At 37.6% G+C, this 25096-nt stretch overlaps 10 protein-coding genes across 10 annotated transcripts; 5 read left to right on the forward strand and 5 right to left on the reverse strand. All coding sequences in view use genetic code 12, as the record gives it.

Moving 5' to 3' along the window:
• Nucleotides 1–771: 771 nt before the first annotated feature.
• Nucleotides 772–4500, forward strand: DASC09_035040 (Dsl1 protein; the record flags this gene model as incomplete). Its single annotated transcript, XM_064997103.1, has 1 exon — nt 772–4500. The coding sequence occupies one exon, from the start codon at nt 772–774 to the stop codon at nt 4498–4500; it is 3729 nt and encodes a 1242-aa protein (XP_064853175.1).
• A 1452-nt stretch (nt 4501–5952) lies between these two features.
• Nucleotides 5953–7551, forward strand: DASC09_035050 (pyridoxal phosphate-dependent decarboxylase family protein; the record flags this gene model as incomplete). The annotated part of the gene is made up of 1 exon (XM_064997104.1): nt 5953–7551. The coding sequence occupies one exon, from the start codon at nt 5953–5955 to the stop codon at nt 7549–7551; it is 1599 nt and encodes a 532-aa protein (XP_064853176.1).
• Nucleotides 7552–9173: 1622 nt separating this feature from the next.
• On the forward strand, nt 9174–10259 carry DASC09_035060 (globin; the record flags this gene model as incomplete). Its single annotated transcript, XM_064997105.1, has 1 exon — nt 9174–10259. The coding sequence occupies one exon, from the start codon at nt 9174–9176 to the stop codon at nt 10257–10259; it is 1086 nt and encodes a 361-aa protein (XP_064853177.1).
• Nucleotides 10260–11056: 797 nt separating this feature from the next.
• Nucleotides 11057–12442, reverse strand: DASC09_035070 (uncharacterized protein; the record flags this gene model as incomplete). The annotated part of the gene is made up of 1 exon (XM_064997106.1): nt 11057–12442. One exon carries the CDS (start codon nt 12440–12442, stop codon nt 11057–11059), a length of 1386 nt encoding a protein of 461 aa, XP_064853178.1.
• A 523-nt stretch (nt 12443–12965) lies between these two features.
• DASC09_035080 (uncharacterized protein) lies at nt 12966–13572 on the reverse strand (the record flags this gene model as incomplete). The annotated part of the gene is made up of 2 exons (XM_064997107.1): nt 12966–13403; nt 13489–13572. The coding sequence occupies 2 exons, from the start codon at nt 13570–13572 to the stop codon at nt 12966–12968; spliced, it is 522 nt and encodes a 173-aa protein (XP_064853179.1).
• A 653-nt stretch (nt 13573–14225) lies between these two features.
• On the reverse strand, nt 14226–14432 carry DASC09_035090 (uncharacterized protein; the record flags this gene model as incomplete). Its single annotated transcript, XM_064997108.1, has 1 exon — nt 14226–14432. The coding sequence occupies one exon, from the start codon at nt 14430–14432 to the stop codon at nt 14226–14228; it is 207 nt and encodes a 68-aa protein (XP_064853180.1).
• Nucleotides 14433–14540: 108 nt separating this feature from the next.
• On the reverse strand, nt 14541–15311 carry DASC09_035100 (uncharacterized protein; the record flags this gene model as incomplete). Its single annotated transcript, XM_064997109.1, has 1 exon — nt 14541–15311. The coding sequence occupies one exon, from the start codon at nt 15309–15311 to the stop codon at nt 14541–14543; it is 771 nt and encodes a 256-aa protein (XP_064853181.1).
• Nucleotides 15312–15611: 300 nt separating this feature from the next.
• On the forward strand, nt 15612–16397 carry RPN10 (proteasome regulatory particle base subunit RPN10; the record flags this gene model as incomplete). The annotated part of the gene is made up of 1 exon (XM_064997110.1): nt 15612–16397. The coding sequence occupies one exon, from the start codon at nt 15612–15614 to the stop codon at nt 16395–16397; it is 786 nt and encodes a 261-aa protein (XP_064853182.1).
• Nucleotides 16398–17018: 621 nt separating this feature from the next.
• On the forward strand, nt 17019–18476 carry DASC09_035120 (GAF domain-containing protein; the record flags this gene model as incomplete). Its single annotated transcript, XM_064997111.1, has 2 exons — nt 17019–17036; nt 17106–18476. The coding sequence occupies 2 exons, from the start codon at nt 17019–17021 to the stop codon at nt 18474–18476; spliced, it is 1389 nt and encodes a 462-aa protein (XP_064853183.1).
• A 223-nt stretch (nt 18477–18699) lies between these two features.
• Nucleotides 18700–24999, reverse strand: HIR3 (Hir3p; the record flags this gene model as incomplete). Its single annotated transcript, XM_064997112.1, has 2 exons — nt 18700–24888; nt 24997–24999. The coding sequence occupies 2 exons, from the start codon at nt 24997–24999 to the stop codon at nt 18700–18702; spliced, it is 6192 nt and encodes a 2063-aa protein (XP_064853184.1).
• Nucleotides 25000–25096: the final 97 nt, after the last annotated feature.

Consider the following 25096-nt stretch of genomic DNA (forward strand, 5'->3'; position numbering starts at 1 on the left):
TTTGTTTGAGAAAGTGAAAAAAAAAAGAGAAAAAAAAAAAAAACTATCCTAAGAATCACAAAGACTATCACAATCCAAACTTTGGAATTACTTAATCCCGTAAGAAAAGAAGATTGAACAGAAAAAGTGATATCTTTAGCTTGAAAGAGTTAGTTGGCACAGTTTATCTATTTCAGAGATAAAGCCACCTACAAAATCGTGAACTGTGAAAAGCTTGTGAGATATTTACGATCATTTTAGAATCTTCGATGCTGAAACTTTGAAAAGCATACTAATTTCATCTTCTACTTGAATTTCCCCAAGCTTTTTCCTAAAGTGCTAATATATATATATATATTTTTTTTGTGAAAAAAGTCATATTGCTCTGCCATATATGAATTTGGATATATATCTTTGATACAAGTGAGAGAGAGTGTGTGTGTGTGTGACAGGTGTACGTTAGTGTATCGGTAGGGATCCTTTACTAAAGCAATTGTTTAACAATCACAGCTCAAAAACGCCCCCTAATTACAGTGTTAGTAAGCAATATAGAAATGCATTTACATAAAGAATTAAATATTTATAAATAATAAGCACAATAGCCACCAATATAATAATAAAGAAGATAATCAGCCAAAAGACAAAGTTTCACTCAACAGTCACATGATACAGCGAAGTAAAATTCCATCACCAAAAAACAACACATTGAAATTGAAATCGTTATTGCATTTGTCCTTTGATCTGTTTGATTCACCTCCTCCACAGGATCATCTCCCACGCAAATAATAACAAATGGTCATTGCCACTGGTTTACCTGGCGCGTTAGCTGGACAAATAGATGGGGAAATCGCCTCAGTCAATCAGCAACTTGAATCGCGGCTCACCATCCTTGCGGAAAACGAATCATCCAAACACAACCTTAGTGTGAACTATTATACTAACCCCGGGAACAACAACAGTAATAATGGAGAAAGAGAACTCAAATTGGGGCTATTAGATAAAATATGGGTGATAAAGAATTTGATCAAAGAAGTGGAGTTTTCTTATGAGCAGCCATTTGCGTTCCAGTTCCAATCGATCAATTATAATGTCAATAAATTGGATGAAAAGCTCGGAAGCTTGAAAAACTACATCAATGATGTTTCGTACCACCAAGAAGTTTCCAAAGCCAGGACTGCTCCGCAATTGACCCCGAGGAATCAAATATTATACCCTAATGGCGTCGAGAACACCGTGCTGCTACCTGGTGGGTTCAGCGATTTTTCTCCAGAGAAGTTGCAGAATGTTTCATTAACTGACCAAGAATTGATCTCTACCGATACCACCAAAGACTATTCTAAGAACATCATTATAATAAGGTTATTTGAAAATAAAATAAACGGGTTCAAAACGGTATATTTTCAAAAATTGCTTGAATTAATGGATAAATTTTGCCAATGCCATGGCGCAGAGGACGACAGTACCGTGCTAGTACAAGTCTCCCATAAGTTAGTGAATACTTATGACGATCTAATAGAGGAAAGTGTTACTATAGAAGAGTTTTGTGAATTCCTTGATGAGAATTATCACACACTAGCCATGAAGAATCCGTCCTTTAAGAACGATTTTGATTTGAAAATTCACCGCTTTTCAACCCTTGTGGGAGAAAATGTTGGATCCAAACTTCTAAGCGTCAATCAACACCAAAAAAAATTAGAGCTCGTCAAAGATGACAACTCTTTCAAGTTGGTTAGCACTAACGATGCATCAGTGAAAAAAACGTTCAACGCCTTTATTACCAATATGCTGCAGTTACTCGAATTCTTTATTCTATTACCACCATTTCTCCGCAGGAGTTTGCTAAAACCAGGTAAAGTTGATGCAAATTCTCTATTTGCTAAGAATGAATTATCAGGGTTCATTAATTTCAATTTGCTTTTGTTGATCAGCGGTTACAATCAGTGTTGCATCGACCAAAGTAATAAAAGATTACTCGTAACGATTAAACAGGATATCATCACCCTAATCAAGTTGATATACCTACTTATAAAATTGAAAATTTTGAATAAAAATGACTTTTATTTTTTAAACTTGGACCTGAATGAATTGAACGAGAAATCTACCAACGAGTTATTCATCGCATACTTAAATAATTTGCCTACCATTGAACTCAATGATTATAATAAAAATTTATGGCTGGGAAATATTAATAAATTGATTGACTTTCATCTTGATAAAAAATTGAACCGAATTATCAACGAAATCAAAAGTTACTTGACCACTTTTGATACTTTTGATTTGATTTTCCATGAATTGATTGATAGATCAGAAATTGATTTCAGAGAAGTTAAGAGTGTTGAGACTCCAAAATTACCACCGCCTCCGGCTCCTGAACCCGAAGTTATTTCTAAACCATCATCACCAATCAAGAAATCACCAAGAGCTCACCAACGCACATTTTCAGGAGCCACCAATATTATGGACTCAATCAATGAAAATGAGCAGTCTATTGATTCTTTACTCGGTTCCAAAATTCAAGAAAAGACCACAGAAGATTCCAAAAGAAAAAATAATCGGAGAACCAGTGTTTTTGCGTTGAATGCCGGGCGAGGTTCCTCAAATGCGTTATTTTCTCAATTCCAATCGCCAACGATTTCCGAAGATGAACTGCCATTGGAATTGAAAATACCGCAAGATCGATCATTCAATCAAGATGCCTTAGATTCATTGATTGGTAAAACCTCAACACCAAACCTTGGTCCACCTACACAACCAATCATTATCACCCAAACTGTTAACGGTGATCGTGATCCATCACACAAGTCGCTCCAGGGGCCTCCTTCAGGAATTACTTCCCCAATGTCTCCAGTTACTCCGTTATCACCATTTGATTTTTCATCTAATTCCCAGAGATTTTCTAACATTGATAAGAAACGGCCGGATGATGATCGGAAAAGATTTTCCAAAAGATTCTCTTCTTATCAGCAACATCAACAGCAAGGTAGTGGTACTGATGAAGACTCGGGCTCAATTCATAGTGAAGGAACTGCGGATACCAGTAATGCGCCCTCTGGCACCTCATTGGGGAGAAGAGCTTCAAAGAGAATTTCGAAAAGATTATCCAAGAGATTCTCGACGTTTAGCGCAGAGAAGCCAAAGGATAAAGCAGGAAGTTTTGATGATAGTGAGGACTTTGATTTGGACGAGGATGCCTGGGGAGGGGACGATGATTTGGATTTGGACTTGGATTTGGAAATGAATGATGTTAACACGACAGCCCACGGGATTGGGCTCATGAAAAAGGATGAAAAAACTGTGTCCAAAAAGAGAAGTTCGAAATCGATCGTATCTTTCAATTCCATTGATGAAGAGTTAGATGATTGGGGATGGGGAGATGATGAAGAAGAAGAAGATCTTAATCTTAACGAGAGCGATATTCTTGGTGGGCAAGACCAGAAACAAGGTCATAATGAGGCAGATAAGGAAACCGAAGACGCTGTTGCGGATTTCACAGTGAGTTCGTTCAAAAGCACCAAGATCCCGGATGAAATTTTTGGAATCATTATGAATTTTGTCGAATATTTGACGGAATTATCCAATAAGGTGAATGAAACTCAGGAAATTAGTGACTTTTCGATCACCAATGAAGAAATCATGAATAAGATCAACCAATTGATGGATATTTTCTATTTGATTGGTGGGTATCTGAAATACGATTCGAAGTTCTTATTTTATAATGATGTTTATTATTTGAATATTTTATTGAAGCAAAAGCTTATTAACTTGAAGATTCTATTTAATCCCTACACTAGAGAAGAATTAACAAAGCTTTCTGAACCAATCAACCCACAAGTTGCCTTCAAAGGGCCGGTATTATTTGATGAAAAAATTGAAAATTATTTGACCAACATTATTAATCTTGAGAAAATTTCGTTCTTGAGAATTTACCGGAAATTCCAAAACTTCACCAACTTGTCATCACCAGCCAATGGTAGTAATAGCTCAAACATGATCTTGACTCAGTTAGAATTCAAATTCAAAGAAATTTTCTTCGCTGGTGGGTTTCAACAACTTTCGATTAACTTGAAGCAATTGATCGTGGTGAATTTCCTCAACGAATTTTATCAATTGATCATCAATGATATTTTACAAATCAGTTTGATTTCCGAACACGATAGTGAAGAGCTTTGCAAGATCATTTCTCACATGCTACGATTTGTCAGTTTTTTTGGCAATCTTCACGCTGCCGATGATGATACTGTGGAAGATTATGCTCAAATTAATGAAAAGGATTTCGCAAAGGAGACCAGCGAAGACGTGATTTTCTATAAGAAGAACATCAGCAATTTCTCCAAGTTGGCGAATTTCAAGATCGTGGTATCTTCACATCTTGCCCTGATCATGGAAAATTTCTATAATGGGGAGTTCTACAATATGGAAACCGAAGAATTGATTCACTTGATTAAATCATTGTTTGTGGAAAGTGATATCAGAAGAAACGCGATCAAGGAGATTGAAGAAATAAGAAATATTTCGATTTGATGGTTTGTATTATTTTTTAATTTATGTTTATCTTGTATGTCCCAATTTTTTTTTTTTGTTTTGTCTTGTAAAAGATTATTAAGGGTGTATAGACTAGTATATCATAAAAAAAAGAAAAAAAAAAGAGTGATCCTCTTTAAATATTGAGATTACTAATTTTTCCACTATAGTGGAAAACTGATGAAAATATGAGTGGATTAATAATGTTGCGCGAGAATTACCACAAACATGATAATTAATTTATTTTAGGGTGTTTTTTTTTTTTTTTTTGCATGTTTATTTTAGCATGATGATTTGGTAGTGATTCTGGAGCACCAATTTGTTGTGTCCCCATTGATGAAAATCATTTCGAGATAAATAATAGTTTGGGTTGGTCCGGATGTGTGTTGTGATAAATTATGCAACTTGGTTATTTAGAATATTACATCTGCAAGAGGTATCGGGGATCACTAGATCCTTTACAAAATCAACTACTATAGTGGTATAGTAGTTTAAGCAGTTTAACTACCATAGCACTAAGATATATCATCCATTGATCAGTGGTAACTCCGAGCCTTCCAGTATGATATTACGAGTTACTAGTCAAACAGGGCATCATTCATTACCAGTAAAGTTAAATGCTACAAAGGTAGTAAGTACACACTGACACATCCCCCTATTATCCAGTATGCAACGAGTGTGAGAGAGTAGCTCTATGAAAACCCAGATTGCAATATACCCAACCGAGAACCTTACGGCAACCGTTTTCAACATCGATAAGAAAAACAATCTTGGAAAGTTTTTCAAAGACAAAAAAAAAACTAACTAACAATGATGATAAAAAGCAGAGATGTGATGAAATTGCTAACGATAATCCTGGGCATTACTATAGGTTGGTGACCAAAAACTCTTAAAAATTAGGTGGTGTCATACTAGGACCTACCATTAATGGCTACAGAGTCGAGGTTTTTGAAATTAGGATTGGGATTATTTTTCTACCAGTTAATACTTTTTAGTAAAGATGTTGAATATTTTTGATTTTTTCCGAAAGCTCTTCACTTATTATAATGCTCCGAAAACGATTCAATAAATCACAAAATAGAATGTTTGATAAATTAATGAACGAATTAAGAAATGTGAAGAATGCCACTCTGTTTTACGACATCGAGATACAACAACATATAACCTTTTACGCTGCTTGATCTGCACAATGAAATAAAAGCTATCTGAATCTTCTTATAGATCTTTATTTGACTACAAAATGAAATTATTTTTTTTCGGAATAGGAAACCAACAACAATTGACTCCGGCAGGTGTCTTATATCATCAGCCTGTGGCTAAAAAAGAATGACGTTGTGTGAAAAACTTAAGGTGAAAAAAAAGTGGAAAAAAAAAAAAGTTTCATCGTACAGATCGCACTTCCCTAGATTATACGAAATTTCGGTGTGTTTCCCTTGTATTCTTAAGTTAAGGATGACAATCTCTTTGAGTGAAGACCAATTGCAACAGCTGCGTCAGCCGCTAGTGGATCACAAACAAGAAATCCAACATTTGGAGTATCTTCTTCCACGCATCGTCGCAAAAATCATTGACTACGTCAAACCTGATCCAGAATCCAGCTTGGTGGTGCCACCATGTCTCACGAAATCTTGCGAAGGCAAGGAGACTCTTAGTGGAAGAGAACTCTACAATGCTCTTACATCAGTCCCAGGGAAGCTTGATTTACCACTTAAAGGGTTTGGGACCCAGGTGGAGGATGAAGCGATGCTCCAGCCGGTTCTTGATCAGATCGATTTGATTTTGGACAACAGCGCCAATACTTGGTCACTAGGGTTTCTTGAGAAATTGTACGCTCTGACAAATCCAATCGGGGTGATTGCTGATTTGGTGCTTCTGGTGTTGAACACCAATTCCCATGTGTTTAGCGCCAGTCCGGTATTGACGGTGATTGAAAAATTTGTTGGTCGGGAGTACGCCAAACTATTTTATGGGCATGATAGTGAATATTGCGGAGGATTGACATTCCCTGGAGGCAGTTGGTCCAATGTCACCAGTCTTCATATGGCAAGGGCTCATCTTTACCCCTCGACAAAGACAGAAGGAAATTCGGCTCATCGATTTGCAATTTTTACCTCGGTTGATTCTCATTACAGTATTACCAAGGCGGCAATGCTTTGTGGGTTTGGCACCGATGCGGTGGTGGGGGTTCCGGTGACTGAGACAGGAGAGATGATTGTCGAGGCTTTGGAATCGGAGATTGTGAGGATGAAGAATGATGGATGGACACCGCTTTATGTGAACGCCACTGCGGGGACCACGGTATTTGGGTCGTTTGATCCGATCGAGGAGATCTCGATGGTGGCGCGGAAGCATCGGTTATGGCTACATGTCGATGGGTCACTTGGAGGGAATTTCATTTTTAGTGGCAAAGATTTTACAATGTTGGAAGGAGTTGGCAAAGCTGATTCTATCACGGCCAACCCTCACAAATTGCTAGGAGTGCCGGCCACTTGCTCATTTTTGTTGGTGAAAGACGAAAGAATCTTCAAAAGTTGCAATTCCTTGAAAGCAGAGTATTTGTTCCATGACGCCGGCGATAATTTTGATTTGGCGAACGGTACCCTTGGGTGCGGTAGAAGGGCCGATCTGTTGAAATTTTACTTGAGTTGGTATTATTACGGGAAGTTGGGATTTACCCAAAGAATTGACCATGCAAAATACATGGCAGACTATTTTGCAAACAAGTTGGCGTCGATGGCCAATATTTTTGAAGTGTTGAATCTTGTGGATGGCAGAGTTCCGGGGGTCCAAGTTTGCTTTTACATGAATCCGACAACAAGGGTCATTGATGATTACACAAGAATCACCAGGCAGGTATGTGGCCGGTTCCACGCTGAGGGGAAATACATGATTGATTATGCCCCATTCCCCCAAGCAAATAAGAATAATCCTAGGGCTAAGGGCGAGTTTTTCCGGGTGGTGTTCGTGAATCCGAAGCTATCGACAAAGTTTTTGGACCGCATGGTGGAGGATTTGTGCAGTTTTTGTGAGCTGGGGGATGTGATTATGTAATCAGCAGGGCAACCCTCGTGTGTGTATGGGAAGAATCTCCGGATTGACAATCCGTGGGATCGACAATCGTAGCAAAACTACTCATCGATCTAAGAACGATTATAATATACAAGCAGCCCTTTGAGACATGCTTGGTCTTGTAGGTGAAGACATAGAAACTGCATTAAATTACCGTTGGGATTTCTATAGTCGGTGTTTATTTTGATCTTTTTAGGGGGGTGGTGATGCTGCTCTAGCGTGCACTGTAGATTCCCGATGAGGGGTGTGTGTGTGTGTGTGATCGTTACAGGATTACTTAATTGAGGTTTTTCGTTCCTTACCGACCTCTCCTCCATCTGTCTCCCTTGGTGACCTAAGTTTATTGCAAAGGTTGCTTTAGCTGACTATACTATTCCGGATTATTTCTCCAGTGAGCGGCTCCCTAGGTTTATCCTTGAGTGTTGTTGTTGCTTCTTCCCCCAGGGCAGTCAGGGGAATTTCTCTCGCTAATTATAGTTGTATTTGCGCCGTAATCTTAAAAGAAAGCTTGTTTAGCCGACGGAGTAGATAGGCACACTGGCTGGGGAAAACACAAATTATCAGGCGATTTGTCTTATTCACCAATGCAGCATTACCCACAGAGAAAGAAAGAGAAGGCAGAATCCGATCTGAGGGCCGTGGGCCGGGTGACAGTGTACGTCTAGCTATCTGTTGTATGTATTTCGTGCACATTATAAAAAAATAAGCCATAAAGCATGAGGTAACTGACTGTTAGATCCCACAGGTGGAGTCTGGTCTCTGACCTAAATATCTACAATATGTAGCCTAGATAGCATTTATATATATAATATATACGAGAGATATCTATAATTAACAAGGGAATGGACAATATAGTTCCGGAACCCAATAGGAATTGTGTGACAGATCATAATTATAATCGATTATAAAATGCGGCCCAGCACTTTCCGGAACGTCATCACTTTTTTTTTCTTTTTTTCTTTTTTTCTTTTCTTTTTTCCAAGGCCTTGGAGGAGGCGGTACTACGCAGCCCTGGGCACTCGCGGCCTGCTTTCTTTTCTTTTTTGCCTCCCTGATGGGCTGTCTCTTTTGTGTATTTTATACTTATATCTGAATATTTATAATACCAGTGTTACATATTTATATTTATATATCTATATATTATACAGTAAAAATTCAACCGTCTTTTCACGCTTCGCACAGCAACCCCAATCCCCAACAATCATCGCTAATAAACAGAATCATTCGACTTTTGTGAAAAACAAGTTTTTTAAGGGTGCCTGCCTGCAACAAGAAACACGCATATTTTATGAAAAATTGTGTTTTATGCAATGGAAAAAAAAAAAAATAAAAAAAAATAAAAATTTTTTTTTTTTTTTTTCATCGATCACTCCACAACTGAAAAAAATACCCATTTTATCTGCTAATATGTGCATATACAAGTGCTTAATACATATATATCCAAATGTAAACAGTGTGCTATCATTTTATATATTTATCTATATATTCCCTTGTAATTCCTTCATGTAAATAATAAAGAAAAAAAAAAAATAATTCATATCTTTTACTCTCAATCAAATCACCCGACCCCTCTATAATAAATATATCATCGATACACTCCAACAATGAGACCTCTTTCAGTCACATCCACCAACAACAGTACCACTGCCTCTTCTGCTTCGGTATTTACCTCCCTTGACTCAGAATTGACTTCAGTCAGTACCCAGATCACCCACTTGTCTCGCTCTACAACCCCTATCAAATCTAATTTCGATAATAAACAACCACAACCACAGCAGCTGATGCACCATCAACTCCGCAAACCACTAACCCTAAGCTTATCCCCTCGTGAAATAAAATTGCTCAAATCCAGTTGGAGCTCGATGTTAAACGACATCTTCGATGAATCATCCGACTCCTCCGAAGAAGACTTCAACCAATTCACATCATCGTCCACTTTCTCTAAGCACGGCTCTCCCGGAGCTGCTGCATCGATGTTCTGCCAACAATTGTACATGAACCTCTTGAATCTTGACCCTCATTTGACAACAATGTTCCCAACCATCCAGCACCAAGCGTCCGCATTGTCCGGGGTGATCACCATCGCTCTTTCGTCGCTTCCAAATATCCATGTGTTTGACGATTACCTTGCCCAAATCGGCCGTCGTCACAGCAGAGTGTTAAACATCGAAACCGCCCATTTTGAATTGATGCTCCAGGCATTGCTCATTACTTTCGAAGACAGATTGTCCGAAAGATTCACTTTAGAATTAGAAGACACTTGGGTCAAGTTGTACGGGTACTTGGCTAATAAGATCTTGGAAAGTTACGCTGAAGATTTCATCTTGGATCCAATTGCCGACGAGCCAATTAGGGCCATCATTGATCCCCTCACCAACCAACTCATAACCCCAAATACCAACTCCAAAATTAATACTAGTGTTAACAGTTCCGATCTGGAAAGTTTGTACTCCACCGACTCTTTGTCAGTCAAACACAAACCATCGCTTCATTCTCTTAATACTGTGTTGACCAATGTCTCCTCCAATAACACTCCAGTTATCAAAAAGACCAATCTGAATCAAAGATCGGGCTCATCTTCTCATGCTGACAGCGAAGAGCTTATTTCCAATGCCCAAGGTAACGGTCATGGCTTCAATAGCAAGTTATCTAAGTTCTATAACTTCTACAAGCCAAAGGCTATCAGATAATCCCCCAATGTGTCATATCTCCCTGAACTGCTTTGTCAACATTGAAAATTTTTTTGCTCTTGCGCTGTTTATTTTTCTTTCTTTGGTTTCTAATTCGTTATTTTTTTGGAGTTTTTAATTTTTCTTTCATTTCGCTGGTATTTCTTATCCCCCTTCCCTCACCCCTTGTTCTGCTGATTATAATTTTGGTCCGTTGATGATGTTGGCATTAAACAACTGCTGCCTCCACACAATCTTGTAATTATACCTGCAGCAGCCTTAGTGATACATGTCATAGTCTTCTGGCCTTTTTCAAATCCATTCAATATCCAATTACAGGTTGTTGTTTTTTTTTTTTCTTTTCTTTTCTTGCCTACCTGTTGTGTATTTTATCAACAATTAATGTTGCCTATATTCATGATTTTTAATTTCTCAATTTTTTCATACCACTGTTCTTTATGTATTTAGTTTTTAATAGATTAATTCTAATTTATCTGTTCCAATGTAGATCATAATATTCCTAGCTAATTAAATAAATATCTTATTTTATGGAAAATACAACCAAGAGATTTTATCATGGTGGTGTGTCCACGTGATCAGATATGCATCCGCATTGGAAATTGCTGAGCGATCCTCTCCGGCTGTTGTCTGTCCGGAACGGAGGACCTCGCACACTGATATAAAACCATAAACTATGAAATAAAAAAACTACAATTAATCAAATCAAAAACATAACAATACATAAAATATTAAATGAAACAAAAATCTTTCTAGCTATTTATATAGAATGAGCAATAAATAATGGTGGCCTCGTAAACTTAGGCACCGATCTGTTCTTCAACTTCAAATACTGATTTCACCACAATGTCGATCAACTTATCAGTTTGCTCTCTGGTAATGATGAAACTTGGAGCAAACAAAACATGATCTCCGATCTTGTTGTCAACAGTACCTGGACATGGCATACTGGTGGCACCGTTCTTGCTAATTTGCTTACCAACCACCCCGTGCATCTTCAAATCAGCAGCAAAAGGTTCTTTGGTCTTGGTATCCTTAACCAATTCTAAAGACCAGAAACCACCGGAACCTCTAACATCCCCAACGATCTTGGACTTCCCGAGCAATTTCTCCTTCAATTGGGCTCCCAAATAGTTACCTTGTTCTTTCATGTTGGCGATCAAGTTGTCTCTCTTAACCTTCTTTTGCACCGCGAGGGCCACTTGACAATTGAATGCGTGTTGATGGTAAGTTTGTGCCCCGATAATGTAGTTGGAACCATCGGTCAATGCGTTCTTCACTTTAGGAGACACGAGCACCGCAGCAATGGTGACATATCCACTACCAAGAGTTTTACCAATAGTTTGAATATCTGGACCTTGGTTTTCTGGCAAATATTGTTCCCAAGCATGGAAAGTCCCGCAACGGCCAATCCCACTCATCACTTCATCCAACATAAACAAAATACCGTACTTGTGACACACTTCCCTGACGCCTTCCAAGTACCCTGGCACCGGAGGACAGGTACCAAAAGTGGAACCGACAACGGTTTCCCCGAGCCAGCCAACGATGGTGCTTGGATCATTGGCAATGAAAGTATCTTCGACATCCTTGACCAATCTATCCTTGTATTGTTCTAAAGTTTCTCCTTCTTTCAAATCACGGTATGGATAAACGGCTTCAGTCTTGAGGAAAGTCTTTGGGTCACCTAAGAATTTGTCGAATCTGGTTCTTCTTGGATTATGCCCCATAGACAAACAACCCATGGTGTAACCGTGGTATGTCTTCTTACGGCTAACGAATTTGTAACGCTGGGTCTGGCCGATTTCATCTTGGTATTGCTTGGCCAATTTCAAAGCGTTTTCGACCGATTCAGACCCTGATCCGGTGATCAACACCGCAGCAAAAGCGTCTTTAGGAGAGTTTTGCACCAAGAATTCAGCAAGTTCTTCAGATGGATAGTTGGAGATGGCACCTGGATAGTTGTACACCGAGGTTTCGGCAGCGTGCTTCATGGCTTCGATGATTTCTGGATCTTTGTGTCCGACAGCACCAACAGCGGCCCCAGTGGAACCATCGATAAGGGTGGTACGTTCTTTGGTAATAGGATCTTCAAGAGTGATGTAAATACCATCACCGTCAACAGCCATTGGCTTTGGAGCAGAGACGTTGGATTGAATCACAAGAGGTTGGGCAGATTTGGTCATGGTTGATTGGTGGTATTGGTATAATGAAAAGAAAAAAAAAAGAAGATAGCTAAAGAAGAAGAAGGAAATAAAAAAAAAAAAAAAAATTATTATCAAATTGGATATCGAGAAGAAGAAAACCCTGGAAATTTATAATTCTGGATTGCGGTTATCTTTTAATATCAAGATTCACGGAATTGGGATGCCTTCGGAGTTGGGATCCCGCATGGCCGTGTCGTCTGCAACTGAAACAATTAGGAAATTGTTCCCCGAACAGAGAAATTATTATCGAAGATCATTTATTCTTAAAATATTTAAAGAATATAAATCAATCGATTAACCGAGAATTTATCTAGTTTCTCCATGATTTGTGTAGCTCCAAATAAAAGTTTCGGTTAATCTTATCTACAGTTGGAGAGGGGTGGAAAAAAAAAAAAGAATTCAACTTGGAAGTTAGAAACACTCATTGCAAATATATACATAATTCATTGATTAAATTCATAGATAGTATTGTGATTAAGTCTTCATTTTTTAAATGAACAAATCATACAGCTGAACTGATCTCAATCTCAATCTCTTTCTCTTTCTCATCATCATCCTTAATTTCCCAAGGCTTCCTCCGCTGCAGCAATACCGACCTTGATGCCTGATCTTCCAACACGATGTTGGGGATTTTCCTGATTCCAGGAATCTCCTTTCCAGCCACAATCAACTCCACTAGTTCGTCGTAACTTAAAGAAGATTGTTCCCCTTGTTCTTGTTGTGGTTGTGGTTGATGTTCCAACAGTATTTCCGGGGTATTTGAGAATCCGGGGGAACATGACTCTTGTACCCATCGGCCGTATTGCCCTAGATCGATCTGAACATCAAAGGTTTTCTTGAAGTAGAAAACCTTAGAATTAGTGATTATTTGTTGTTTCTTCGCCGGAGTCATCGAAGTGTTTGCCTTGAAGTACGAATTGTAGATATTTTTCAATCCGGCCTGGCAAAATATGATTAGTTAGTTAGGGGATCATTGCAAAAAGAACAAAACAAACAAACAAACAAACAAACAAAAGGGTACGTACCTGATATACCAAATCGTTCTCCCAATCATAGTGATGGAACTTCTCAAATACCTGATTACTGTCTGCGCTTTCTGTGGTCTTCATTGTCAAAATGAATGGTTGGTGCCCGTTATCGGTAATAAAAAAGGCGTTTTCTCTGCCTCAACAATAATAATCTCCCCCTCCATTTCACGCGCAAAAAAAAATAATTTCCTGGTCTTTTCTTACCAGCCGATCGGTACCTTGATGGCGTGCCGACTTTCTTTCTTATCTTATCTTATGTTATCGCTTCAACCATCCATGAGCCATCGTTGGAATTGGAAGATCTACAGTAATGGTCTAGCACTATATCAACATAGGTTGATATTGTCATACGGATATCATTCTTCCGTCCGATTTTATGTGGATTCGACAGATACGGTAGAAGCGTCCATTGCTCTTCCCTTACTACTTACTGTTAACCAGTGACTAATCATTTGATTTGTGTGATATATCCCATACTTCTTTTTCTTGCAATGATTTTTGATTGCTGGGCCGTGATTTGTTAGCCTTTTTTTTAGGGGCTTTTCGGTTCATCCATGAAATGGGATTTTTTCCTTTTTTTTTTCGAATACCTAGAGGGTGGTGGATCGGCATGCTCTGTGAATAAAGAGAACTTACGTCCCCCTCCTACAAGGAAGTTTGTTTACTCATTTCTATACTCACCTAGAAATCATTCTAATTAGTTTCTATTTTTACATCTTCTCATGCGACAATAACTATATCATTGGTAGCGTGAATTTCACTTCTGATTGATGTCTAGAGAGTCCCAAATCTTCCAAAGATTGCAGGAAGTCCAAGTTACTAAAGTTGCTTTTGCTGCAGTAAATGTTTACGGTCAGCTTTGATTTCACAGAATTGACATTTGCCTGTTCGTCTCTCTTGAAATAGACGTGCCAGAAACACTCTATCACGATACACAACATATAACACAAACAAATTTAACAGCTAAATTCATTATATATATAAGTATATATATTGTACCCTCCCTATGTTATTCTATAATATACATCGCAGCATTAGCTTGTTTGCCATCACTGCTTGACTTCTGGATCAATCAACCTGAGACCACCCAATCTGACAACCCGCAAATGATTCTTCAAATCTTCGCTGGCCACCCCGGAAAGAGTAACTGCCGGAAGATCTTTGGAAATTCCAAAGAGATTAGCATCATCCGCATTCACAAGATATACCTTTGTCCCATATTGTTTCTCAAATGATGCCCGGATCTTATCATTGTGGGACTTGATATCATCGGTCATAATCAACTCATCCGACGCTTCTGGTGTCTCTGAACTCTCCTTCTGTACTTCTTCCGGTGATGCTGTGAATTCTTTTGATAGATTTTTGATTTCTTCCAATAAATCAAGCTGACCACTTGGGGGTTTTGTGGTGTCGTCCGTTGCTTCTCCCGTATGTTTCTTCTCAAATAAACCAGTACCAAAGTTGGTAGAGCTCAGTAGTTGTTCAATTTCTTGTTGTAAATCAGCTATTACTTCATTGTATTCTTTCCCATCAATCTTCCAGTCACTATCACTGATATTATAATCGATTAAATCTTTGCCATCATCGTCATCATTCAAACTTTGTTGCTCCTTATTCTTTAATAACCCAAACATCTTCAACATGGCCTCATTTGCCAAAACGTAGTTCACAGCAGTGTCAGTCTTCAATGAGACGTCAGTGATCCCTCCATCGATCGTCGTTCCACTAAGCACAGATCTTGGGTGATGTAGAAATCTATCTACACCTATTGGAATTCCAGCTGCGCCGCCATCAATCTTTTGTCTTTTTGCGGTGGTCATTGGAAAATAGTAATAATCAATGGAAAACAAATATTATCTATTATTTATTTATTTGTTTGTTTATTTATTTATTCAATATACGATACGCGTCGGTGTATTATTATTATTATTATTATTCTTCTTCAGTTTTTTATTTTTTTTTTTTCCAGTTGCAAGTATCAAGGCCGGGTACGTTGCGCTTCCATACTTTTTCTGAATGATTTCTCTGGTTATTGTTGCCACTCTCATTAGACGTTGTTACCGTTGGTTGTAGAAGAACATCATCCACAAATATAGATATCAATTGAATACTGAGCAAAAATGGTTCTCGAGGCTACTATGATAATTATCGACAACTCCGAGTTCATGAGAAACGGAGACTACCCAACTAATAGATACGAAGCGCAATTGGACACAGTTGACATTATCTTCAACGCTAAAACCCAATCAAACCCTGAAAACACTGTTGGAATATTATCAATGGGTGGCGATGGCCCTAATGTATTGAGCACATTAACCAACGATATCGGTAAGATCAGAGTTGGTATCCATGACTCCAAAATTCATGGCAAAAGTCATTTATCCAGTGGTATTCAAGTGGCTGCATTGGCCTTAAAACACCGTCAAAATAAAGTACAGAGTCAAAGAATAATAGCATTCGTTGGAAGTCCTATTTCAGAAACAGAAAAAGATTTGGAAAAATTGGCCAAAAAAATGAAAAAGAATAATATTGCCGTTGATTTTATCAACTTTGGGGAGGAGGCTGTCAATAGTTCCAAGTTGGAAAAATTCATAAATATTGTAAACAACCACGATAATAGCCATTTGGTGAACGTTCCTTCTGGTCCAAAGTTGCTATCCTCAGTGGTTATTTCCTCAGCAATACTTTCTTCTGGTGAAGATGCTGAAGGGTTTGAAAATGATGGTTTTGGTGGTGATGGGTTTGATTTTGACGCCAATGTCGACCCTGATTTGGCGTTGGCTTTGCGTTTATCTCTTGAAGAAGAAAAAGCTAGACAAGAACGTGATCAGAAACAGCAGGCAGAAAAGTTGGAAACTGTCAACGAAGAACAGGATGGTAACGCCAAAATGGATGAATCTAACTGATCTCTCCACAGCATATTGTTAACCATTTTCATTCTATGATGTATTTTTACTCTTTAATCAATGTTAATTTAAACGCTCGAAGTGGATAATTTAAGATTAATTGCTTGTGTAGGTATTTGGAGTATTTTTTTTTTTCTTTTTTAGTTCTTGGTGTATCATTTTGTGTCATAACATGCATCAACAGATGGTTTGAAAAACCAACACTCAAATTTATATTTATATATTTCGCGATAACTAGAGGGCCCTTTTTTTTTATTCTCTGCTATTGAGTGGCATCTCCAGACCATTAAAAAATATCACCATATAAAAGATAGACAGCCAGGCTTGTTCAATGATTCCACAGTTATCACTCAAATCGAGTGCTTCAACTCAAAGCTCAAATAGTACAACAAATAGAAAGAGTGGTATTTTTGGAACGGGCTCAAATGATATACCCGCTTCCTTATGGTGAGTAGTCGTCATTGTTTTATTTGGTCACTATTAGTACTCTATTATTAACACACCCTTAGCCAAGAAAAAAATCGTTATGCCTTAACAAAATTCAGAAAACAAGACAAATTTTTGATTCCTAGATATGAAAGCTGTGTAATAAACCCGCTACACTTAACAAAAGGCCATTTTATGGAAGCTTATAGTAAGGTATGTTGTGTTTTTTTTGTTTGTTTTTTTATCACTTGGATTTTATTCAGATGACTAACTCAATAAAAGGGAAAATGGAATTTATCTGTCGTTCCTTGTCCAGAGTTCCTTACCAATCGAGGATTAATGATCCCTCCAGAAAGCTACAAAGAGTCTATAAGAGTCAAGACTGTTCAACAGTATATGGCTTCAAAACAATGGGAGTATAGGTCAAATGATTTGGAAAAAATAATCAGCCGTGCTGCACAAATGGGATCTGCCTCTGGTGCTTGTATATCTTTGATTGACGAAACTAAACAAATCGTCAAATGTGGCCACTCATCAGTTAGAGAGTGTCCCAGACAAATGTCTATCGATGGGCACGCAATTTTATCCTCTCAATACTTCATTATTTTGGACGCTTCCACAGATTGGCGATTCGCTAATAATCCCTTAGTGAAAAACTATCCCAAGATTAGGCTCTATGCCGGGGTTCCCTTAGTGGCCAGTAATAAACAAGTGATTGGGATTTTGTCAATATTTGATGGTTTTCCAAGATCTGAATTTAATTCTTTTTGTATCCAGGAGTTGCAAATTATGGCAAGGGAAATCATGTCAATATTAGATTCTACATACCAATCAGAAACCGCTGGATCACAAAGCCAAGCATTAAAAAACATTCCGAGTGAAAATCGAAAAGATTTGATAAATCAGGTAGGTAGAGCCACAGGGGTTAAAAATTCAACTTTTAATACCATCCCTGTGTACGAGAAAGATGGTTCAGGCTCTTCATATGTCCAGAATCATAATTTCAGGTTTGGAAAACACAAATTCACTGAACAGGACATTTTTAATGCAGAGCTTGGGAAGATGCTCGCTGAGTCAGGGGATTTCAAATTAGCTGCTAACCTATTATGTAAAATAATTTTAGAAAGATTAAACTTGAGTGCTGTATACATTATGGAAATTAGAGTGGTAGGGGTCTTTGAGATTGATCCGGACTATTTTCCGAAGCGGAATGAGGTTGAAGCGGAGGATTTCAAGTTTGCGGAGATGTTAAGGAAAGTTGAAAGGGAACATGTAATCACAAGAGTTGTGGATAGTTATCCAGATGAAATTTCTGGTGAATTGAAGGGCGATGAATCCGAGTCGTCCCAATCTTTGCATTATAAAGCACTTAGCTCAGAATTTGGGATTTCTGTTAGAAGCACGATAAGAAACTGTAACTGTGGTAACGGGGTTTGTTTACCCTTTTATAGAAGGCCATCAAAGCTAGTTAGGAAAGAAAAAATTCATATCAATGATCAAATCTTTGAACCAATTGAGTTATATCTCAAATCAGGAGGATATATCATTGGAGCGTTTTCCGAAAACGACGGAGTGACTACTCACGAGGATATCAATTATATTTTGAACGCAACAGATATCTATCGGAAAATGTACATTGACAGTGTTGCCTGAAAAATTTCTTTTCTATTTTATTGATAGAGTAGCAAAACTCTTTTGAAGAAAGTATGCTGTTGATTACTTTTTACGGTACACAGAATTTAAATAATAACACATTTATCCCAAATTATATTATATAATACAATAGTAAACAAAAAATTTCAAGAATAGAATAACCAAAAAAACAGTAAAAAAAAAAATAGGATAAATAAATATAAAGAAATAAAGCTATATAATATCAGTCATCAATTTCTATGGGGTTCTTAGAGACACCTTGTGTGTTATTCCCATTTATTGAGGCAATTTTCGGCTTCTTCAAAAGAATCGCATCGTCATCATCATCATAATCATCATCGTCTTTTATGTTTCTTTTCTTATTTTCAGATTCTTCCATCTCAATTTTCACCAGAGTTTTTCTAGATTTCTCAGAATTGGAAACGTTAGAGGTACTGGAGACCTCAACAATCAGTTGAACGCTCGTGCCATTCTTATTGCCATCTTGATCGATAATTTTAGGGATTTGAAGATTTCCAGTTTTCTTGCTAGATGATCGCATGTCAAGCATATCAATGATATTCATCCTCCTTGAGATATTTGGTTTTCTCACTTGCGATTCATCACTTGGTTGGTTTACCATGGAGGATCCCTCCTTAGTTGGTTGGTCGGAAGGTTTTGATCCCGATTCGTTGACTTTTGGCTTGATAGTTTCTGATTTTGCTTTGGCATCAGTTGTTTCAGACGAAGCTGTATCAGGAGCGATAGAAGTAACTGAACCTGTATCAGGAACCATTAGCACTTTATCATTGATAATTGAAACGGGAACGGCAGAAGCTTTCTCAGTTTCGGTTACCACTGGCTTTTCAGGTTCTCTTTTCTTTTCCCTGGTGTCAAATATGAGTTCATGGATCTTTTGTAATTGCTCAATTTCATCCGCAAGCATCTTCAAGATTGCGATAGCACGAGGGTATATATCTCTTCGGGCAACTTTGGTTTTAACAGGCCCATCGGACTTGGAAGTCAGAGTTGTTGGCAGTGAATTTCCGGTAGATGAGGAAGCTTTAGCGGCGGTTACAACTTGGGCAACTCCCGGGGTTATGTTTTCGCCTTCTTTAGATACCTCCTTTCCAATAGTTGTTATGATCCCACTTTTTGCAGCAGCAACAGAGGATTGTTCCTGGCTAACAGGTTTCTTCAAGATATGCTTCTCAACGTATTGTTCGTAAAGCCTCAAGTAAATGGCAGCAAATGTCTCGTCAATCGCTGCAGTAGAGGCAAATCCATTATTCATTCTTCTCATCTCAGAAACTTCGTATAAAAGCAATAACATCCGTGGCTCAATTAACTTGAGTCTCTCCTGCTTTAATTTCCCAAGAAAATTTTGAGATCTATCGATAAACTCTCTATATACAAGGCGCCCAATGATAGTATCAGTAAATGTTTGCTCAACATACAATTCTTTTGTTTTTACAAGGCGACAAGTGGCACGGCATGCAGTTTCCCAAGCACCAATCATATTTATCATGCTAGATCCCGATCTTCTGAGTTTTTTAAGAGTCATAAATAATGTTGACAACGCTTCTGATTTTTCCAATAACATGACAAAGAAATTAACATACTGGTAAGCATAAAGAAAATGCTTTCCTGGTCTTTCATTCTCAGGTTTCCAAATTGTAATCAAATTCTTATTGGTAGATTTCAAAGTAAGTAAAGTTAACATTTCTTCTATCCCACCAGCAATATCATCAAAGTCTTCATATAGAATCTTAGCAATTCTATATCTTGGTTTATGATGCCATTTTTTTTTGTCGTGAGATAATACTTTTCTAAGAATCCCAACACACGTTTTAGAAAATGCCTTGAATTGCTCTCCATATGCAATTTCTTTATTGTTCATAATGTCTTCAATTTCTTCAGGGATTTTATACTGGTAAAAATCATTATCTTGTTTCAAATACCTAAGTCCTGTATTGATATCAATTCTCTTGCCCTTCACATACTTGTAAACCAAAGAGCATAATCTATAATGTGGTTCAATTGTCGGTTCAGACGACGATCCGTGTTGATTCTTTGCAGACTCACAAGATCTCAAAAGGATTTTGATGGCACTCTCAGGTTTACTGTCCAATTTCACTTGCAAGTTGGCAGCATAGTAATAATTAGACCAATCATCGTCAGATAATTTAATTGCCATTCTGAAAGATAATAGGTTTGTCCGATAAATAGAAGTATCAACAATTGGTTTTTCAGAATGTGTTTCACTATATCCAGAGGCACTTAACAATAACTTTGGCGTTGTACTCAATTGATAACATAGCTTCCCCATCGGCTGCATACTAGAGCTATACATTTCCTTGGAAAGTAGCGTCCATAATAATGCTATCATACGTTTGGAATTTTCCTTTTGCTCGTCTGTCATTTGAGCATAGATACTCACCGCCATCAAATAACACAAGATGGCTCTCTTTTGCGAAATTGCAGTATTGTTCTTCCTATCACTATTCAATTTATCAGATGTCCAAATTAAATCGTCCTCAACTAAAAAACTATAAGATTGACCCAAAAGAATCCAACTTTCCAATCTTCTAGTACCACAAAACAAATCTGCCTTGAACATTTTAATAACGAAATCCAATTCTGCCGATCTACCCTGCATTGATCTTTTTCTTATTTTGAATAATGACAATGCCATTACACCTTGAACATAATAAAGGCCTTGTTCTGCAATCTTTTGAATATCTAGTTGAGTTTTTGATATTCCAATATCAAGCAAGCCATAGAAAGAGTCTCTAAAAATTTGGGAGTTCAAAGAAGAATCAAGATAGGTCTCCATCACCGCGTCAGCTCTGACTATTCTTTCGTACTTTGTATTAGGTTCCCCAATGACTTCAAAAAATGAGTCAAGAACAGCTTTTAGATCACTCTTGATATTATTAAAATATGGATCCCTTTTCTCGAAAGCGAGCGCAAGAAATCTTTTGGTCAAAACTAAAGCAGATTCTCTCTCAATTGGGACACTGGTAGTTTCATGTTCAAATGGTTCATATTGTTCAATGGCCCAAGGTAAATTGTACAAACATTTGGTTAACTGGAAGATATCTAGATCGACATATGTCCACTTTGCTGACAATAATTCATTTTGTAAAAGTTTCAAGAATCTACCAGAAGAGCAATCACACATCAAACCGAAACCAAGAAGAGCATGTATGTTGCTACTGAGCTCAAATAGTTTCTTTTCTTTTTGGTCGCTGAGTTCAGTACCCTTTTCATCGTCTTTAAGGATGAGTGGCTTCAAAGAAGTGTACAATAATATGTAAGAATTGACAATGATTTTCTTTAGCTCATTAGTCGCCTTTGGGTAAATTGTGCTGAAAGATGAAGGAGTTCCAGCTAATTTTAAAGAGACTTGATTGAGATAAAATACATTAAGTATGGAAATAATTTCAATGAAGCATCCCACATACTCTTCCGGTATGGCTTTCCTCAAATTCCAATTGTCACTTTGTAAAATTCCCACGAGTCTGTCCAACATAACCCCAAAATATTTCAATATTTTCAAAAGAGCAAGAGGTCTTTGCTTTGTATCAAAGGAAGAATAAGTATCACTGTTTAAGTATTTTACTATGTCCTTCAAGGTTCTCATAAATGTATTCTGGAACTCAATTTTATTGGATTCCTGTTCTTCAACGCTATTGGCATCAGTATTAACAATTCCTTGATAATAATACTCAAACAATATATCTCGTAGACGTAACTGAATGTCGAAAGGTGAGGATTGAACAAACCTGGTCACAGATTCCTGATCTGTGGTCATCGATGCTGAACCTTCTTCGGGCTGTAATATCATGTTCAACAAACTAATTGTATCCTTAGAATATGTGCTTCCATTATTTTTTTCATATCCTTCATTACCATTATTGCTCAAAATTTTCGCGAAGCTATCCTGTGCTTGGAGCCTGCTTAGTAAATTTTTCATGGAAGGTTCACTTAAAATTGGGAAGCTCTTGTAGTTATGATAAGCCATTTCAATTGGGGTAGTCCTTTTAGAGTTTTCATTCAACATATCTTCAAGTACCTCAATGTCAGTCCTCATTAGTGCTGGCCAGTTACTCATTAACAGACTGGGTGTCCTTCTACTCAGTGTTTGCTTATAGAGTAATAATGCCCACTGAAATCTGAACCAGGACTTACCTACCTCTGGGAAGAGCTCGAAAAGGCTCTGACCAAAATAAAACCATTTTTCAATCTTGTTTTCTAACTTTTCCTTCATCTTAATTTTTTCATTGGTTTCCCTTGAGCTAGACTTTTGTAATTGCTGGGTACAAGAATCTAGCGATATATACTCATTGACAAATATCTCCACAATTGAGACAATGGATATTATTGTATGCTTGAACTCAGCTTCCTGCTGGTCATCAGATCTTTCCCTAATCTTTGAAGTATCATTGTTATTTTTTAGACAATCATCTTTCATGGGAAGTTCTGAGTATTCTTTCTCATGATGTCCTTCATTGATCCCCATAGCGCCTCCATTTGATTTAGATTTTTTCCAAAATAACATCAGGTTCACTTTGCGTTGGATAATAGGTTGATAATAGTCAATATACTTCTTGATATTTAAAATGAAATTATCCCCCTGTTTAAATTCATGGTCGACAATGATATTGATTTCCAGAGTCTCAGCCTCCTCATAATGTCCCAATATAAGAAGAAGGATATGAAGTCTAACTTGGTAAATATTAGCATCAAACTCTTTCGAATTGGCCTTCTTGATAATTTCTTGCAAAATCTTAATCTCGATTTCTGAAGCTTTCTCTGAACCTGGTTTAATTTTCTCCTCTTTGAGGTCAATTGAATTCACAGAACCTAAGATTTCAGACACAAGAGAATGATTTCCTGATTTCAGGTCAGCTTCTTCATGTTTGCGAAGAAGGACAGAAGAGCAATGCTTATCCCATATCTTAAGTAACATATTCATGTCCTGGTACCACATACACTGTTTGCTTTCAACAGAATCAACCTTTCTTCCATTCTCCATGTCCACATAATATGTGACCACATTATTGAAATTTGGACCTCTGATATTAACTGATTCAAAAGTTTCTGTAAATCTAACAAAATCCGCATTCAAATCTTTGTAGCTTTCGAAACTCACATCACCATGCTCCTCAAGACGAATTCTTTTGCTGGTTCTTTGGGGACCCTTCTTTGGCAGCTGAACCTCCTTTTCTTGTTCCTCTTTGATATCAAATTTGTGGTCAGCAGTATCAGCATCAGCAACAGGCTTGGTTGGTGTATCTTGAACATGTGGCGACTCTTCTTTAGCTATAGACGTATCGAGCTCTATTTTCACATCCTTAATATTGATTCTATCGGTTGTGTCAAAATTGCTAGATGCTAATGGATCAACATGAATGCAATGAGAGTTAAGAAAGTCAGTGCTGCAATAATTTAACTTCACTAGTCTGTTAGAGTTTTCATAAAGTTTTTCAATACTGTCAACTAAGTCCGATAGGTTTTCTGACGTTACATCGATAATAATACTATCAATTTCTCTCTGGTTCTCAATTTTAGCTTCCCCATCTTTCTTCTTCAATAATTGGAAGCATGAGAGCTTCTCATTTAATTTCTCTATCAAAGCATGCATTTTCCGTTGATATCTCTTCGAAAGCTTCTTAGTCATGGTCGACACAATTGGATCACGGATTTTCGTCAATATGAGTTCAAACCGACGCAATAATAACTCTAACGAAGGAGGGGCACCGGAGTAAGCCTTTAAAGTAGTCTGGAAGATATCCAACTCCTCCTTTGAGTTTGAGAGTTGATTTTCAAGTAATATTCTGACTAATTTGAAGTTTCCAAAAAACATGAAAATCCCAAACAACACATTAACTAGCTCATCATCTGCAGTTTCTGAATAGTCCAAAGCGTCAAACAAATACGATAATATCAATGTTAGTTTTTCGATTAGATTTTCTTCTTCCACTTCCTCATCCTCTGATTCTTCGGTATTTTTTTCACTCATCGTTGTGATAGTGGACTGCGTCTCTTCTTGTTGGTGAGATTGTATGTTATTATTTGGGCCCTTTGTCATTGAATTTACATCGTTTTTTGCATTAGAATGCGCCTCCGATTTATATTCTCCTTGGAGCCTTGATAGATTAAGCAAGCCTCTATTCTTGAAGACTAAGTATCTCAATGATTTGATTGACGGCGACAACGATTCATTCTTTCTGGGTCTCAAAACTTCAAGTTTGAATAGCAGCTTATAGCATTGTTCTGATTCTTCATATTTATCAATCTTTTGAAACCGAAGAGCTTCTTCGAATATTTTGAAACCTTGCTCAACTTGTAACTCTCTAGTTTGTTTATCTTCTTCTTCGTCCAACTTCTTGGAGTCGGCGTTAATATTGATGGGATTGAACGAAGACTTGATTGTGTCAGTAATTAATCAAACATTTTGATAGCAGAGGACCTCAGAGGGGAGCCCCCCTTTCCTTAGCAGGACAAATGGGATGTTGGATAATAATTCACGTACCATGGCTTGTCTAAGTATTCATGTCAAATGGCTGGAGGCGAGGCGTCTTCATTAAATGGCCAGCAAATATTTGTTTTGGAATATTATTTTTCATGTAGCC

The sequence above is a fragment of the Saccharomycopsis crataegensis genome (assembly GCF_037102585.1).
Source record: "Saccharomycopsis crataegensis DNA, jcf7180000000084, whole genome shotgun sequence".
Classification (NCBI taxonomy): Eukaryota; Fungi; Ascomycota; class Saccharomycetes; order Ascoideales; family Saccharomycopsidaceae; genus Saccharomycopsis; species Saccharomycopsis crataegensis.